This window comes from Trichosurus vulpecula, chromosome 4 (assembly GCF_011100635.1).
Source record: "Trichosurus vulpecula isolate mTriVul1 chromosome 4, mTriVul1.pri, whole genome shotgun sequence".
NCBI lineage: Eukaryota > Metazoa > Chordata > Mammalia > Diprotodontia > Phalangeridae > Trichosurus > Trichosurus vulpecula.
The window spans coordinates 74,229,994-74,249,169 of NC_050576.1; the positions used below are offsets into that span (position 1 = coordinate 74,229,994).

The window sequence follows — 19,176 nt, forward strand, 5'->3', positions numbered from 1 at the left end:
ATTCCTATCAAAGTCCTGCTGAGACGTTGGCTCTTCCTGCTTTGTGGCCAATCCTTTCTGACAAAGCTTTGATGCAACCGAGGGGTGGATGTTGGGAGGCAAAGACAGTTTGCCAGTAGAAGGACAACATATGGAGCCCAATCATAAACTCCTAATTGTGCCTGTCTTTTATCAAGGGGTCCACTAGAAAGTGTCGGTGGCAAACGTGTCACCAGAAGGGGTTCGGCTCCAAGGATAGCACATGTGTCACCATAAAGGGTCCATCTCAAGGCATACTGGATGGGGTGTACTCTAGCCAGAGCTGATTAGAGAGGAAGGATCCCCCAATTGTATCCATTATAACTGTGAATATTAAAATCACCAGGAATTATTACAGGGCTTAGGGTGGAGGAGAAGACGTCAAACCAGTTGTCAGGTATTGAGGAAGGAGCAATTGTCCTGGAAGTCAAAGGATGACAATGGCAAGCATCAGAATAGAGTGATGTAATCAGCCTGTTGGATGGTACTAGCACAGCAAGGCCTCTACATATGGCAATGGGGAGCATGCCCAACCCTCCTCCCAAAACAGTGAGTCTGGAGCCACAAGAGAAGGAGCAGCCAGTATTTAAAAGGGTTTTGGTGGTCCTCTCTTAATTCATGAATCCAAGGCGAAGTCCCCTGTTTGGCATTTAAAGCTCTTCGCAATCCAGCCCTTTCTTATCTTTCCAGTCTTCTTACACCTGACCTCTCTTTTATATACTCTAGGGTTCACCTTCACTGGCCAACTTCCTGTTTCTTGAACATGGCCCTCTACTTCCCATCTCTGTATCTTTGCCTTGGCTGTTTCTATGCCTGGAATGCTCTCACTCCTCACTTCTGCCTCTTAGTTTGCTTGGCTTTTTTTTATGGCTTAGCTCAAATCCCACTTAACTACCTATTTAATTCCTCTAACTGCTAAATGATTTTGCCCTGTGAGAATGTTGTGCCAAAAGTGAGTGAGACACGCCACAGAGTATAAGTTTTAAATGGAGAATTTATTAACCGGCAACCATTCGGGATTCAACCCAAATCAGAATAGCCCCGAGTAGAGCTGAAAAAGTTGTATTTATAGAAAATACAAGGTGCAGTGGTTAATTATCTCTTGAAATTTACATATGTTATTTTAGCACACTCAGTAAGCCTGTGTTATTTCACTTTTTATGACCATGATACAAGTAGAGGAACTTCCTGAATAGATTGTAAATACAACATATCAGATAGCTGACAAAGTGTCAGCTGAAATTACAACCCAGGATCTCTGTGTCCATTTTGCCATTACCATCCCACAACATGGTATATGTTCATAAAATATCAAGATAAGGTAAAGTCATATAATTCAAGATAATGTCTGGGGCTGAGGCTTTCATCCTTAATGGCCACAGACAGACCAAGGGATGCTCCAGCTGGGTTTGTTGACACAAGATAGAAACATCTCTGAGCCGGCTCAGGAAACAAAGAGACTGTTAGCATCAGGCTTTTCCTCTGGTTAATTAGTCTACATTCCTTAGAACAGTCACAGGGCCCAGGGACATTTGCTGAATGCCAAATGGCAGGAACTAAGTCTGTTTTTCTTATGCAAACTGGGGTTTTATCAGGGGCTGCAGGGCAGGAATCTTCAGAAATAACAAGCACCACATTTACCACCAATCTATTCAATATTTACTTTGTATGTACTTTATATACTTCATTAGAATGTCAGCTCCTTGAGAGCAGTGACTGTTTTCGCCCCTTATCCTCAATACTTAACAATGCCTGACACATGGTGGGTAGTTAATGAATGCTTGTGGACTGTTTGGCAAGGGATGTAGTCATCAGGAGAAAACTGGTTTCATTTGGTGCCAGGAAATATGAGTAGAAAAGCAAAATTAAAGCACAAGGGGAAATGTGTTAGTGGAAAATCAGGGACTCCCTGAAAATTCAGGGAGAAGGAAGTCAGGGAAAAAAAGATAATCAGTTGGTGTATGAGTATCAGAGAGCCAGAAGATGACAGTTCCTAGCCATCAATTAGGAGAGTACCAAGACTAGTAGAAGCTTATGGAAGATTCTAAATAAAGACTGCTGTTGTGATGGAACCTTCAGTGCTCTGGTCTCCCGGGTGAATTCAGCCAACTTGATTGGAGGTGGGAAGGGCCCAAAGGTAAACGATATTGGGAACTAGCCACAATGAAGGGTAGAAATTGGGTGGGACCTTACTGTCAGAGAAGCATCATGGTCTAGGAGCATTTTGACCTCTGTGGGGTTTCTTGTTCCTTGATAAGGGCTATCTCGTCCAGAAAGGGCATCTCCTATATGGCTTCCCTTCAGGAATGTGGTGTGTCTTCAGCTGTTCTCTGTTTAGATTTCTATTGGTCCTGTCATGTAACACGAGTAGGAACAGTGATTAGTCAAGGTCTAAATACCAGGAATAACGTTTTTGCAGTCATTTCCTTTCCATTAGAGTATATTTGTGTTGTATGTTGGGGAGACCTTGACAATAACACCAATATTAGCAGGAAGGCTACCTCCCTCACACCCCTAGCGTGCCTGCTTTAGATGGTACAAGGCCTGGGAAAGCAGCTTCAGGAACTGTACAGGGTGACTTCTTAGTTTGTGATCAAACACCAAGTCCCCCATGTATACTGCAGAGATGGCTCTGCTGGTATTTCAGGCTGCAGGATTCATTCCTACTCAGATCCCAGAGGCAGTGGGAAAAGACAGTGAGCTTCCCAATTATTTAGGAGTAGGATTTAATATTCTGTCACTTATTTTGCAACAGGTTGAGCTGAGTTAGCTTGGAAAAAGGCCTGGGCCTTCCTCTGATGGTAAAAAGGCTGTCGTGTTAGTACTATCATGTCAAATTTAATATACCTTTAAAAGGAAAAAAAAAGGTGTTGTATATAATGATTGATGGTTTCACATCTAGTCTTTTTTTATTTGAATTTTGAGATGTTCATGTGTGTAAAATTTATATGGTGTCATATGGGTGAACAGGACTATAAGGTCCAGTACAGGTCATGCTTCTTGAAGCTGCTGCCATTCATGGATGACTATAGCTCCACGTCATCTATCTCCTCAGATATGAGCAATTTAAGAAGGAGTTTCAAATTTTTTGAAGACAAAATTTTTTCTAATTATCTGTGCAGCTGAAATGCAATTATTCCCTAAAATAGGAAATGCCTAGTAAATATTTGTTGAATAAGTGAACAATTGAATGAATAAGTGAATGAAAGATTTACTTTTCTTATTTAATGAATTATATTTTTCAATCAATTATCTCCTCCCAGAAAGAATGCATGGATTGGGTTACTACGTGTAATCTCCTCCTTTCTGAGATGAAAGGAAGAAAAGTCACTTTGTTGACACCAGAAGATACAAAAAACCTGTATGAGTATGAGGTATTTGTTAGAAATGAGTGTTTGCTACTGTTTTTGATTTGGGTAAATGTGGTGTAATAGAAAGAAGACTGAATTGATAATCAGGAAGATGCAGGGGGAGGGACAAGGAGAACAACCATTTATTGAATATCTACTGTATACCAGGTACTGTACAAAGTGCTTCACAAATCTCATTTGACCTTCACAACCACCCTCAGGCACTTACTAGCTGTGTGATCCTGGGCAAACTTCATTCCATTTGCCTGTTTCACATCTGTGAAATGGGTTAGAGAAGGAAATGGCAAACCACTCCAGTATCTTTGCCAAGAAAACCCCAAATGTGGTCAGGAAGAGTAAGACATGACTAAAATGACCGAACAACAACAACAATACACTATACGTTATGGTAAATGACCAGAGTAATTTAGTGTTTGATAAACCCAAAGACCAAGCTTCTAGGACAAAAACTCACTATTTGACAAAAACATCAGGGAAAACTGAAAAACAGTATGGCAGAAACTTGATATAGACCAACACCTCACACCATATGCCAAGATAAGTTCAAAATGGGTACATGATTTACACATAAAGGGTGATATCATAAGCAAGTGAGGGGAGCATGGAATAGTTCGCCTGGCAGGCCTATGGAGAAGGGAGGAATTTAGGGCTAAACAAGAAATATCATTATGAAATGTAAAATGGATAATTTTGATTATATTAAATTAAAACAAAAACAAAAAACCCCCAATGCAACCAAAATTAGAAGAAAGTAGAAAACTGGGGGAAAATTTTTGTACAGCAAATATCTCTGATAAAGGCCTCATTTCTCAAATATATAGAGAACAGAGTCAAATTTATATGAATATAAGTAATTTTCCCAGTTGATAAATGGTCAAAGGATATAAACAGTTTGCAGAAGAAGAAATCAAAGCTATCTATAGTCATATAAAATGCTCTAAATCACTATTGTTTAGAGAAATATAAATTAAAAAATGATTCTAAGGTAGCCACCAATAAGAGTGGCTAATATGACAGAAAATGATAATGACAAATGTTGGAAGGAATGTGGGAAAACTGGGACATTAATGCACTGTTGGTATAGTTGTGAACTGGTCCAACCATTCTAGAGAGCAATTTGGAACTATGCTCAAAGGGCTATTAAAAAATACATATAACCCTTTCACCCAACAATACCACTACTAGGTCTGTATACCAAAGAGATAAAGATAAAAAAAAGGGGAAAGGACATATATGTACAAAAGTATTTATAGCAGCTCCTTTTTGGTGGTGGCAAAGAATTGGAAATTGAGGAGATATCCATCAATTGGGGAATGGCTAAACAAGGTGTGGCATATGATTGTAGTGAAATATTATTATTGTGCTGTAAGAATTGACAAGCAGGATGTTCTTAGAAAAACCTGGAAAGACTTATATGAACTGATGCAGAACAAAATGAGCAGAAACCAGGAGAACATTGTACACAGTAACAGCAATATTGTATGATGAGCAACTGTGAATGACTTAACTTCTCAGCAATACAATGATCCAAGACAATCCCAAAGACTATCTACATATTCTTCACTTTTTTTCCCTTTCTTTTTTTTGCGGGGGTAGTGGTGGTGGTAAGTTTTCTTCCACAAAATGATTAACATGGAAATATGTTTTGCATGATTGCACATGTATAACCCTATGTCAGATTGCTTACTATCTCAAGGAAGAGAGAGGGAGGGAAGAAAGGATAGAATTTGGACCTTAAAACTTTAAAAAAAGAATGTTAAAAATTGTCTTTACATGTAATAAGGGGGGAAATAAAGTATTATTTTAAAAAATTTGAAGGGAAACAGTTAAGTGGGAAAAATCTTTGCAGCAAGTTTCTCTGATAAAGGTTTGATATTCAAGATTTATAAGAAACTAATTCAAATATATAAGAATGGCAGCTATTCACAAATCAATAAATGGTCAAAGGATTTTAGGAGGCACTCCTCAAAAGAAGAAATCCACCCACTGACAGCCATATGAAACTAATAATTAAAGAATTGTAAGTTTAAACAACTCTGATTTTTTCTTTACCTCTCAAATATCAGATTGGCAAAGATAACAAAAAAGAAAAATGGCAGTTGTTGCAGGGACAGGAGAACAGGTACACTGGTACATTGTAGGTAGATCTACATTTGTCATTCCATAAAGCCATTTGTAACTATACCCCTAAAGTCCCTGAACTGTATGTACTCCTTGATCAAGCTGTATTGCTACCAGGCATACAACTCAAAGACATTAGAGAGAGGAAGAAGATCCACCGGTACAACAGTATTTGTAGTAGCTTTTAAAAAAATTGTAACAGAACTGGAAACAGAGTCAAGTTGGCAAGCATTTATTAGGTACCTCCTTTATGCCAGGTGCTGTGCTAAGCACCAGGGATACAAAGGCAGACAAAACCAAACAAAAAACAATCTCTGCTTTCAAGGAGCTCACAGTCTAACGGGGAAGACAACATGCAAACAACTAGGTACAAGTAAGATATATAAAAGTTAAATTCATGATAATCTGAGAGGGAAGGCACTAAGTTAAAGAGGGCTGGGAAAGGGTTCTTCTAGAAGGTAGGATCCAATAGTTAAGGAATGGTTGGATGAAGTATGGCATAAGTATGTAATGGAATATTACTGTGCTATAAGAAATTATGGAAAGGGGTACTTTCAGAAAAACCTAGGAAGACTTGTATGAACTGGTGCAGAGGGAAGTTTAAAGACTCAAGAGACATATATACATACACACACACATATATATACACATATATACATACACACACATATATATATATACATATATACAAACATATATATAATATTGTAAAGACAAAAAAAACCTTGAAAGACTTGAGAATGTTGATCAATCACGACTCCAGAAAACCAATCATGAATCATACTGCCCCCTTTGACAAAATGACGGAGCCGAGGGGCAGAATGAAATTTACATTTTTGGACATGGCAAATGTGTGGATTTGTTTTGATGGACTATTCTTATTTGTTACAAGAACTGTGTTTTCCTTTTTTATTAGGGGCAGTGGAGTGATTGGTTGGGGTAGCTAGCAATAGTGTTGTTGAAGGAGATGACGAGGGGTTTGTTTTTAGTGTAGCAAGACTTTGAAATTGAATTATCTGGATAGTCACTTTGACCTTCAACTTCAATTTGCTATCAAAGACCCCTCTCATACTTTTAGACAGAGCAGTGATTTTTTTTCTTAAAAAAAGGTGAATGAAATTTTGTACTAGACGAGCATGAATTGAATGTATTCAATCATAACACTAAGACTTTTTGAAGCTCAACTAGTCATATCATACAGTGATAAGCATCTCAGTGACACAGCATATTCTTTGCAAAAATGCCCCATAATGCAGAAGCACAGAGGACTGGCTCATGCATATATTTGGAACTCTCTTTTGGCAATGAACTTGCTTTAGATTGCTTTGTGGAAGAGCCACCCAGATATTGAAAATCCTTGTTACATGCACCGTCACTGTCTAACGTGAGGAGAAGCTGAACAAAAACTCAGAGCAAAAAAGGGAGAAAATAAAATCAATAACACAGGAAAAAATAGTGTTGCCGCAATTTAGAAGAAGAAAAAAGTAAAAGAAACAAAAGAGGGACATTAAAGCATTATTTTTTTTAATGCACTGAAGGGAACAGAAGAAATTCCAGAAAGAAACATAGACAAACAGGACAGCTCTGAAAGTAACTTATTGGATTTATTATATAGTTTTTAAAAAGTTTACTATATACCTCTTCCTCCAACTTTTTACCTATACTCATCATCTTTATCACAACCCCTAAGTGGGCACTGTCCCAGGCCCTCTTCTCTTATTACTACTTGCTCTCTCAAAGCCCTCACCAGCTCTTAATGGTTTAAATAATCTCTTGACAGAAGACTCACAGATCTATATGTTCAGCTCCATTGTGTCCCATAAACTTTAAACCCTCATCACCAGTTGCCATCTCGAACTGGATGACCCAGAGACATCTCAACTCATTATTTCCAAAACAGAAATTAATATATTTCCCCCTAAAATCCACCCCTTTTCTAAACCTCCCTATGTCTGTCAAAGTCACCTCCAGTTCGTGGATCTCCAGAATTTCCTGGCATCTCTGGTATTTTCTCTCCTTGCCCCAAATTGCCTCAAGGCTATCTTGGCACCCCTGGTTCTTTGCGTCCTGCACAGTAGCATCAGCTACTCTTGAATCTTACCATGTATGTCCTAACTCTAGCAGGAATCTCCATTAAAATTCCATCTTCTTCCCAAAAGTCTCCTTGCCCCAAACCCTGACTGAGCTGTCAGCACATAGCCTCATGGGTGGAAATGTTGGTCTATGCAAACGTTCTTATGACAGTGATTTCAAACATCACTTGTTATTTTTATTTGTCATGCTAATAATAGATGACATTTATAGAGCGCTTTAATGTTTGTGAGGCGCTTTATATGCATTATTTCATTTGATCTTCACAGCAGCTCTGTGAGGTATTTTACCGGATATTTTATTGTCCCGATTTTACAGATATATAAACTGAGGTTTAGAGAAGATAAATAATTTGCATATTGTCACAAGTTATCATGTATGGTTAATAAGAATAAGAATAACAATGCCTAGCATTTATATAGCACTTTAAGGTCCCTGTAAAGTGCTTTATGTATGTTTTCTCATTTGATCCTCAAAATAGCCTGATGAGGTAGGCACAATTATCATTCCCATTTTACAGATGAGACAGCATAGGTTGAGGGATTAAGTGTCTCGGCCCATGGTCATACAGCTATGAAGTGTCTAACTAACTCAGTATCAGAGGATTTGAATCCCTCTTTCTCCTGGGAACACTCCTGAGCCAAATTCCTTTCTACTACACCACACTGCTTACATTAATGTAATACATTACGAATGTGACCACGTGCACTGTACGCTCCAAATCCGTAATTACATTCATTGCTTTGCTTTGCTTGGCAGCTAGACGTGGACAGCAGGAACTACAACGTGAGCAGATGGGAGAAGACCTTCGGGGAGATGGCATCCAAAAAGCTGGAAGAGATACCTGAGAAAGAGGAGTCTCCAAAAGAAGGCTCAGAAGTAAGGCAATTGAGGGAAACTGAGATTCTGAGGTGCTGTGCCTTGAGGAAGATGATGGGTAGAACGTTCAGGGAAGCTGTGATGGGGACAGGCAAATGGGACGGGTCTGGAACCTTGAAGTAATGCTCTTAGTGATTGACTATGCATGTCCTTTCAGCAGGAGGCTGAGGTTTCTCCAACGCCAAAGGTAACTCTTGTCCGGTATCTTGGAAAAGACCAAAACATCCATTCCAGACCTCTAGAAGTAGAAGAACTGCTGCCTACAGAGGTAAATGTCTAGATTATATCCATTTAACTCAATAATGTTGAGATAGGGATGGGATAAGAATAAGCATTTATTAAGCACCTACTATATGCCAGACACTGTGCCAAACACTTCCCAAATATGGTCTCATTTAATCCTGTTGAATACTAGATTGACCACAGGCACTGCCCTCATTGTAATTTTGCAATCCCATCATAAATGCCTTACACCAACCCCAGCTGTGATATTTCAGGAAATTCCCACCCTAATATCTGTATGTGTATTTCCTTCCCTGATCTTGGGGGAAGTCATCTTCCTGCAAGTTGTGGGTCTGACCAGTGAGAAATGGAAGATTATTTCCTCTGTTATCCCTCTATCTGGCAGAGAATCTTACCTTCTCTTTCATCTCTCCCTTTTCTTCACCTTGTTTCTTTCCTCTCTCATTTCTCCCTCATCCCCTCTCTGGGGAGTTAGGTGACACAGTTAGATGGAGCACTGTGCCTGGAGTCAGAAAGACTCGAGTTCAAATCCAGCCTCAGATGCTTATCAGTTGCATGTCCCTGGACAGGTCACTTAACCTTTGTCTGCCTCAGTTTCCTCCTCTGCAAAATTTGAATAATAATAGCACCTACCTCCCAGAGTTGTTGTGAGGATCAAATGAGATAATATTTGTAAAGTGCTTAGCACAGTGCCTGGCACTTAATAAATACTATATAAATGTCAGCTATTATTATTAAAATTTTTAGCCCCTTTCAAAATTCTAGGGCCCTATATAATGTGTTTTACTACCACTACTACTACCACTACTACCACTACTACTACTACTACTTCTACGACTACTATTACTCATCCTCTTCCTCCTCCTACTACTCCTCGCCAGCATTTATAAAGCACTTTACACGTTATCTCATTTAATCTTTTCTTCTCTTCCAAGTGCCCCTGCAACATTTTCTTCCTTTCCAAACTTAGGACTCACCCTCATCTATAAATCTGAGCTTCGCTCCTTAGCTCCTAGGCGGTGTGAGATCTAGTTCTTGGGCTTCCCCCTTTTTTATCACTGATTTCTCAGGTCCACAGGCATCAGTGTAGCCTTCCAATCTATAGATACAGAAGGAGAAGAGAGGGGTTTAGTTGATTCTATCCAATATTAGCAGTCAGTTATGTAACAGGGATTATACATCCACCCTCACCTGATGATCTGTTAACCACACTCATAAAGCTGAGATGGAAATACAGGAGGTAGTTTGGGCAGAGATGACATGGTACTCACTTTAAGGGTGGATCTGTAGACAGGGGAGTTCAGAGACACAGAGGGACAAAGAAGGCCAGGTGGTGAATGGAGTGGATAAATGGAGTGGCCTGTCCTTTACTATATCCACCACTCCACCAACAAATTGATTAGGGTCCTGTACATCCCAGACAATAAACCGGTAAGTCTGAAACAAAACTGGAGGTCGACCCTGGACAGAAAAGTTCTTGCATTGGGAATCAGTACCTGTGCCTCTCTCCATCCTTTTTCCCCCTAAACTTGATCATGACCTTCGTGGAGGCCATGAGGTGGATCAACATTTGGAAATACTTTTTTACTGCATGAACCCATTTGCTTGCTCTAGAAACTGAGGAAGTGATCTATGCCATTAAAAATACCTGGATGCAACCTTTCCGAAAACGCTTCGATTTGGAATAGGCTAGAAAAGTTGTAGGAAATCTAGGACCAGCTACTCTGGATGTTCAGGTGTACAAAAGATGTTCAAACGCATTTCCGATTTTATTATTTCTGTTGATTCCTTGCCTCTTGAGTCAAAACATCATGTATGGTATCCATATTTGTCTGGTGTGGCTTGTGAGGCAGATGCCATTAATCCTAGCATGTACTCATGCCTAGGGCTTGGTTTCATTTAATGCAGCATATTCAGGGAAGAGGTGGTATTTCTTAGTATGGTGAGGGCTCAGAGTCATCCTATTACAGAAATCTATACCAACCACACCCCTTAGACTGATTTGGGAATGGCCACTCAGAGAGAGGGGGTGTTGGAGGATAGAAAGTCAACCAATCTCTGTCAACCATAGAGAGTTTGATATTTCTTCAGAGCTCCCCTCTGGATTCAGGTGGAGAATGTAATTGACACAGCGGATGTGGGACTTCCCAGGACTAAGTCCTTGTTGGGAATAAGATTAGGTAAATGGCAACAATATCTGGTGATTAAAATTATATGGTGTAATTTAGATGTCCATGCCAGCACAAAACAGTAAAAGTCCCAACTGATAAAATTCATTATCCTAGAATTTGTGGGACCTTTTGGACATAAGCACTGCTCAGTCTATACTTGCTACCTTCTAAGTAGATGGGTATTGCTTTGTGTGAAGTAGTCATACAATAAATATTTATTAAGTGAATGACTGTATGAATGAATAGTGAATGGCTAGGGAGGAGGAGGCTTAGAATTAAGGAGTAATCCTAATTTTCCTTGGGCAGTATCAAGCTTTTCTTATTACCTTCCCCTATTAGTCAGTCAGTCAATATGCATTTATTAGATGCCTACCAGGTGCCAGGCACTGTTCTAAATGGAGGTGATCCATTAGAATATAGCTCTTTGAGAGCTGGGATTGCTCGCTTGTATTTTTCTCCTCATTACTTAGTACAGCGCCTGGCACATAGTACGTACTTAATAAACGCGTGTTGATGGATAGTTTTCTTGGCCGATGATAGCAAGAATGAAATGAGGAAGAAAAGTGGTCAGGTGCTAAGGCCACTGAGAAAATTGGGAGAGTGACTTATGCAGCAGTCAACTACATCATTGAGGAAGCAGATAGTGTAGTGTGAAAATAATAGCTAGCATTTACGTAGAGCTTTAAGGCTTGCCAAGCACGTTACAAATATCATCTCATTTTGTCCTCACACCAACTCCAGGAGGGAGGTGCTATTATTTATTCCCATTTTACAGATAACTGATTTTCAAGGGAAACTTGTAAGGGAGTATCCTGGGAGCAAGGGGCCTACTCCATTCTCCTTGTCCTGCAAGTGGTAATGGAGTGGTCTCCACTGGGTTGTTATCTGTGGTATGTCTTATCGCTGAAGTATTGAACAATACTTTATCTTTGAGGTTATTGTAAACAATAATAAAAATACAATTCCTGCTTTCATCTAGGCATTATTTAATAAAATTATTCTTTAGTTTCCCTATGAACATCTAATATTTTTTGTTCATATTATCCTTATTTATTTCTACTTTTTATTGCATTATGACCCTTAAATGTATAACATTTCAGCCTTTCTAAATTTTCTTATGACTTCTAACTAACACATCATCAGTTTTTGTGTGTGTTTCAGGAATACTTGAATATATATATATATTCATATACATACATATACATACATATATATATATACGTATAGATTCCTTGCTTTCCCCATTAAGTTTTCCCCATCAAGTTATTAAATCCAGTTAATTCTGCTCTATCTCAGCCTTTCTCATTGATCTTTTTGTTTGGATTATGATATTCTTATGGTGGCATATTGAAATTTCCCATTATTGTATTTCATGCTCACTATTTTTTTAAAAATTGGCTATAACATGGGAAAAGTTGACTCATCCTAAATTAAAATCCATGCGTTAACTTTACACATTAAGCTTATTTTTTCTGTAGTAACAACCAACAGCAATTACCCAGCACTTGAAGGTTTACAAAACACTTTCATTACAACAACGGAAGGAGTATAAGTCTTTGCTTTACTTGTGAGGAGCCTGAGGTTCAGAGAGGCCATAGGATCACAGATATAGAACTGGGAGGGACCTTAAGAGGCCATTTAGTCTACCACTTTGATTCATAAACGAGAAAACTAAGATCCATAGAGGTTAAAGGACTTGGTGATGGTCACACAGCTAGTAAGGGGCTAAATCTAATGTTTGTTCTACTATACCGTGGTGTCTGTCCTCAAAGGTAAAGTGACTTGCCCCGTGGGGAAGGGAACAAACGTTTAAAAAGTGCTGCTATGTGCCAAGCACTCTGCTAAGTGCTTTACAAAGGTTACCTCATTTGATCCTTTCTACAATCCTGGCATGTAGGCGCCATTATCCTATAGCTGAGGGAACTGAGGAAGACAGGTAAAGTGACTTGCCCAGGGTCATACCGCTAAGTGTCTGAGGCTGGATGTGACCTCAAGTCCTCCTGACTCCAGACCCAGTGCTATATGAGCTAGGGCACCATCTAGCTGTCATGGTCACACAGCTAGCAAGTGGTAGAACCAGAATGGAAAGCCAGGTTTCCTGACTCTACAGGACAGCAATCCCCCCTTCCTCCCCCACCCCCCCCCCACCACTATTTTTAATGCTATTAATTGTGTCTTTAACTTTGGGCTTCCCTCTTTTTATCAAATATAGGATCTTGACTCCTTTTCTTTTCCCTTTCTACCCATTTCCAATCTTCTTTTTAAAATTTGTTTTTATCTGAAACATTAATGAGCTGATTGGGGAAAAGTCTTTTCTAATGCCATGATTCTGTGATTTTAACTGCTGTTGTATAAACTATTCCATTAAAGAAAACTCCTCATTTCTCACCTTTTCTTCCCTTCATTACATTCTTCTTTATTATCCTGTTCTCATACCCAGCCCAGCTCTGGTATCATCCCAAACTTGATTGATTTGGCCTTTGGATAGAATAGATACTTTAGCAAATCAGTAGCTGTGCTCTGTTGCTCATCGCCGCCAGCTAAAACTAGATACCAGGTTATGAATATAACTATCCTAGAGCTTCTCAGTCAACTGAAGCTTTCCCTGTCCCGACCCTTCACCTGTTTCATATCTGCCATCTCCTCTGTCAGGAAGAAGTGACTGTCCTTTCTAAATTCACCATCAATGAAAAGGAAAGACTTGATGGCCTGGAACTGATTGAACATTTAAAAATAAAACTCCTGTAAGTATCGGGAACCATTGCGGGAACAGAGTAAGGACAGTCATGCTTCTGTCTGGGAATGTTTCCATATAGCAGAGATTGAAAGTTGTAGACAGTGTAGAAGTTGAAGGGAATTGAAGCAATGGCTTCTTTTGTGACCCTGAATCATCCCTCTATTTTCATTCAATGGAAAAGTACTTAAGGTAGTTTCAGTTTGCCCACTTTGGGGCTGGTGCTTGGCACAACTGCTTTCCCACTCTGCAGTGACAAAGGGAGGAGACTGCCCACGCCTCGGCACCACCATTGCTACCAATGCCTGCTGATTTCAACCTTCTTTGCCTCTACAAAGGATGAATGAAGTGAAATTAGCATCTGTGGTAGTACCAAGGACTCAGTAAAGTGACCCTTAAGTCTTCTACTCTGTGGCCAATTCAGGGTTGAATTGTAAGAATTATTGGGAAACAAATTGTTTGCTAGAATCTGTGCAACTGAAGGAGAGACAAAACCAAACCACTCAATTCACAATTGGGGCACAAAGTTTAGAAAATATAGGGTCTCTATTCCCTGTCTCCCTGCTAGCTTACTCTCTGGTAGGCACTCAATAAATACTTTTTGATAAATTTGAAAGGCATCCCTAAAAGAGGTTATTTTGGGATAAAAATTTGAAAGATATCAGAAGAGGGAGTTATTTAAGAGAAACCATAAATCCAGCTCTTAGTGGAAGTGGTGCCTTTTTTTTAAAGGAGTTTTTAATGAAGGGTCAATAAGATGCAATGTGGCCTAGTGGATGGACAGTCAGGCTGAAAGCCAGGAAGACCTGACTTCATGTCCTGACTCTAACACATACCGGCTGTGAGATGATAGGAAAGTCACATAAATTCTCAGGACTCCAGATAATTCTGCAAGACTATGTTTGAGAGAGGGTGCTGACTTTCACTGGCAGAGGGAATTTGAATGAAACCACAGGTTCCATCATTATTCCTAATAAAAGGTTACTGAAAGTCGTGTCTCCTTGTTTCCATTATACAAGCACCAGAATTCTAAACATCCTTACTGTGAGACTCTATTTAGAAACCTTGAAGCACATAGATAACCCTGACAATTCTTTCTTTCCACCGACAAGTTCTCGTACCAGACAGACTTTTAAACCCTATATATCTCACTGTCTTCCTGCCTGGGTCCCCCCCCCCCCCATACCCCATCCCCACTCCCACTCTTGCCTATGGCAGGGATACGGAAGTTCGAGTCCAGCTCGCAGAACAGAAATATGAAGAAATAAGTGAGAAGCTGAGTGAGGCCCTTATAATAAACCGTGAGCTAGAGAAAGAGCTGCATAAAGCCCAGGAACGCTTAAAGGTTGCCTACCTTCAAGGACAACTCAGAGAGGAAGATGAGGATGAGGATGATGACAAAAACGCAGAACCCTCTGGAAGCAAAGGTGATGGTCGTATTTTAAGCCTCAAGCACCCCATAAATGTCTTAGAAAAGCTAAAGACCATTCAGGATACTTTCTTGGTCTGTACTTAGAGCCACAGAATTTTAGAACTAAAAGGAACTACAGAACTCATCTAAGCCAATCCTATCATTCGACAATTTAGGAAACAAAGGCCTCAGAAAAGCTAAGGGAATATTGTCCAATGTTATGCCCAGCCAAGTTGGGACTAGAATCTTGAGTTGTTTCTACTCTGCCACACTATGTATTTGGTAATGTGTGTATTAGGAAGTCAGAATGAGTGCCCTGGAAATTCTGTTTAAAAGCCAAGCATCGAGGAAGTTTGCCTATTTTGTTGGGGTTACAGAATCACAACATTCCAGAGGTCAAAGGGACCTCAGCCACCACATGGGAAGTCCCCCCCAACTTCCCCCCGCCCACCCTGGCTGGATTTGTAAAGTCTTTAGTAGACCGATCTCCCAGGTGAGGAAATTCCCATCACTAAAGCAGGCTGGTACCTTTTACTATTAGACAATTGCAGAAAACATTGAGAGGTTAGGTAATTTCCCCATGGTTACACAGCCCTTTGTATCAGAGGCAGGACTTGAAACAAGGTCCTGCTGGCTTCGAGGCCTCTCAGCCAAAGAAGTGGGCATCGAGCCTTTGCTTGAAGACTCCCTGTCTTCCTTTGCTAGGCAGCCTTCTCCTCCCTTCAACAGCTAATTGTAATTACAAATAGTTCCTTTGCAATTTCCAACTCTGGCACCTAGCTCTGCTCCTTAGGGCCAAACAGAATATGTCTCATCTTTGCTTCACATTACAGGTCATTCAATACCAACTGGAAATAGGCTAAATGGGGCCATCCCCAGATTTAGTGAAAAATACAGCTTTTAATTTTACAAAAGATCTGGAAAGATTTCTCTTCTTAGAGAAATAGAATTTGCTTTTTCCCAGCCCTGCACTATTCTTCAAGGATTGGTTAAAACCCAGATACAAGCTAATCATACAAGTAAATGACCCCTTCTTATATCTATCTACTCCTCCAGCTGGAGCTCCCACTATTGTGAGCACTGGCATAAAGCAAAAGCAGAAGCTTCTATCTATCAATTTATATAGACAGATTAAAAGAAAATCTACCAATTCAGACCAGAAAGAGAGAAGAAACCGATATAGGAAGGGACAGCTGAAAGGAGCTGAAGTCAGGGAACAGATTTCCAAGCACAGCACCCCTGTCCTGAAGCAGCTCAGCTGCCCTCAAATATTTTTCCCACCCTACCTGATATTTGTCACTTCATTTTGTTACACTGCCTGTAGTTTCCCCAATTAGAGATTCATTATCCCTAATAAATATCTCATTCACTTGTTAACAGAATTCTTCCTTGCAAATGTTTCTGGGAAGGTTATGGGGCTACCACCTTCATAGTGACTAGCTCTTTGAGAATGAGTTGTTATTTTATATGCCATATAATAGAGTGTTTATTTATTATTATCATCATGTCTGAAATGTTATGTTTTCCCCCCCACAGAGCACAAGGATGATTCAGGAAGTAAAGACAAGGACCATCACGCTCAGGGTAAATCTGTCAAACCACACTCCAAATCCAAACACTAGTGATAAGTAATTTTCACAAAGATGTTTCATTCGCTCTCATTCCCAGTTATTACATTCGTTGAATACAACAACCCCATCCCGGAGCTATCCAGCTGAAAATACAATTCAAGGCACAGCACTGTCATTGACAATGCTTGCAGAGAAGCCAGCTTGAATACTTTTTTTAAGTCACAGTGATTGTCACAGTGAATGTGTGTACAATGAATTGGTGTACAGGGAGAGCCCGAATTAAACAAGGCTTGTGCAAAAGTTGGCTGATTTCTTCTTTTATCTCCCACTAGAGGTCTGTGACTTTAAACTCCTCCAAGAAGTGACATGGGAGCCAAGACTAACGAGATCTTAAGCTGCATACAAGGGAGACAGTAGTCTCCCTGTCCTCTGTCCTGTTTAGTTCTGGGTATCAATTTGAGAAACTAGAGATGGTCAGCCTAGAGAGGAGAAGACCTGGGGGCTGGGCAAAGGGATAAAGACACGGAAACTGTCTCCAAGTATTTGATTGGTTGCCATGTTGAAGAGGGGTTAATTTTGAATTACCTTGACAGAGAGGTCAGAAGTAGGGCATTCCAGAAAAGCTCAATATAAAGAAAATCTAGAGATGTTCCAAAGAGAAATGAGATGTCTCATTGCTGATGACCTCTGCCATCCCTAGAAATCTTCAAGCAGAAGTTGGATGACCATCTTCTGGGGATAACATAGAAAGGTCTCCTATTCAGATAAGAATTTTACCCTATTATCTCTGAGGTCCTTTGACTCCACCAGATCTCTGCGCTCCTGTTCCTAAATTGCTTTCCATTTCAGCATCCTAAATTATGGTGCTACAAGTTCATCCTAGCTAATAATGTGAATTGTATATAGAGAAAGATAGTCATCATTCTCGGTGACCTACATGACTGAAAGTTTCAATCTAGATTAGGTTAGATAAAGCATTTATGAAATACTCTGTGCCAGGCTAAATGCTGAGGATACAGGAACACAAAAATGAGATGCTCCTTACTCACAAAGAGATTACATTTTGGTGGAGGAAGGTGACACATGCAGGGGAGGTAGAAAAGGGGAGAATACCCCCAAAAGGCAAAGTAACGTGTGGCCAGTGTGTGAGCCAGGAGAGATCTAGCATCTCCAACCTTTGCTTTATTCTCCCTTTTCTTGCTGTATGCTACCAATACATTTGCAAAAATTCTACCAAAATAAAATGACAAATATTCCCCTCCATTCCCATCCAGCAATCCAATATATTTGTTTCATTGTTACAGACTTAAAACCAGTAATTATGGCAAACATCACCTCAGAACTTGGGTTTATGGAATTTGCTAACAACCTGAGTTTTCTTAGCTAATGTCCTTGGACAGATGCAAGTTTGGGCTAAAAAAAACTATCCTGCTAAATGACATACAAGGACTCCCCATCACACGATGGTTGTAAATATGTCAGGATACATTTCCCCACAGAAACGATGTCATGAAAAACTGGTTAGGTTCCCAAGCCAGCCCACGACGACTGATTTCTACAGCAATGTAACTGAACTATAGTCCTGAGTTCGGGCCAAGGGACTCAGAAACACACCTCAACACCAGGCAACTGCATTAGATGCAAAATGAGAAGGACTGGTGGGGGGTGGGGTGTGCGGGAGGAGGGGCTTCAAGTTTGAGAACATCTTAATCAAATCGTCTTTACTCCCTGTACTGCCCCTACTACAGTCCTTTCAACCTGCTAGTATTACGCTGCCCATGTTTACTTTGTTACTTATTTTGAGTTTTACTAGTAAGGTTTTTATCATACTATTGATGTTTCTTGAAATAGCTTTAAAAAGCTTTGCTGTCTTCCGGAGTGTGATTTTATTATGCCTTGGGACCATTTTTTCCCCTTGCTAGGCACCTCTGATTTTGTAACAGAACAGAACAGAAAAATACTGCAGTTATATTATTTGCTCTAGAGGCAGTTTTTAGGAATGCATTTATCAGGGGCCAACAGTATAAAACTGAACGTTTTTGCTAATATGTAAATCATATCTTTTTTTTTTCTTTTAAAGAAATAGTACTAAGTACTGTACCAAAAAGCTATGATCAGTGCCCCATATTGATATTGACTTTTTTCCATATTTTGACATAGTTAAGATCAGTAATAATATAATTTATATAGTGCTTTCAAGTTTACAAAGCACTTTACACAAATTATTTCACTTTCCTCTCACAAATCTATGACATAGGTGCTATTATTATCCCGTTTTATAGATGAGAAAACATTAAGATGGTTGTTAAGTGACTTGCCCAGGGTCACTCAGCTGGTAAATATCTGAGGTTGTATTGGAACTCAAGTCTATCCTGACTCCAGGGCCAAGGCTCTCTATCCACTTGGCTCCTAGCTATAGGCACATTATTCTGCTTTTTTTAAGCGAAGATTAAATTATCTGCTAAGCATTTCCGAACTTTAGTTTCCCCATTCATACAACGGACTTAATAATAGCACATTTCACAGGGCTATTATAAAGATCAAATGAGAGGACATTTATAAATCA

At 39.7% G+C, this 19,176-nt stretch overlaps 1 protein-coding gene across 1 annotated transcript in view; it reads left to right on the top strand.

The window, feature by feature from the left end:
• The window catches only part of AXDND1 (axonemal dynein light chain domain containing 1), a 129,140-nt gene extending 112,479 nt beyond the window's left edge, over positions 1-16,661 (top strand). Inside the window, exons 20-25 of the mRNA XM_036756330.1 lie at positions 3,282-3,392; positions 8,361-8,480; positions 8,638-8,748; positions 13,547-13,638; positions 14,847-15,055; positions 16,576-16,661. Coding sequence (XP_036612225.1) covers positions 3,282-3,392; positions 8,361-8,480; positions 8,638-8,748; positions 13,547-13,638; positions 14,847-15,055; positions 16,576-16,661 — 729 coding nt within the window. The remainder of the gene's footprint in view (positions 1-3,281; positions 3,393-8,360; positions 8,481-8,637; positions 8,749-13,546; positions 13,639-14,846; positions 15,056-16,575) is intronic.
• Positions 16,662-19,176: the final 2,515 nt, after the last annotated feature.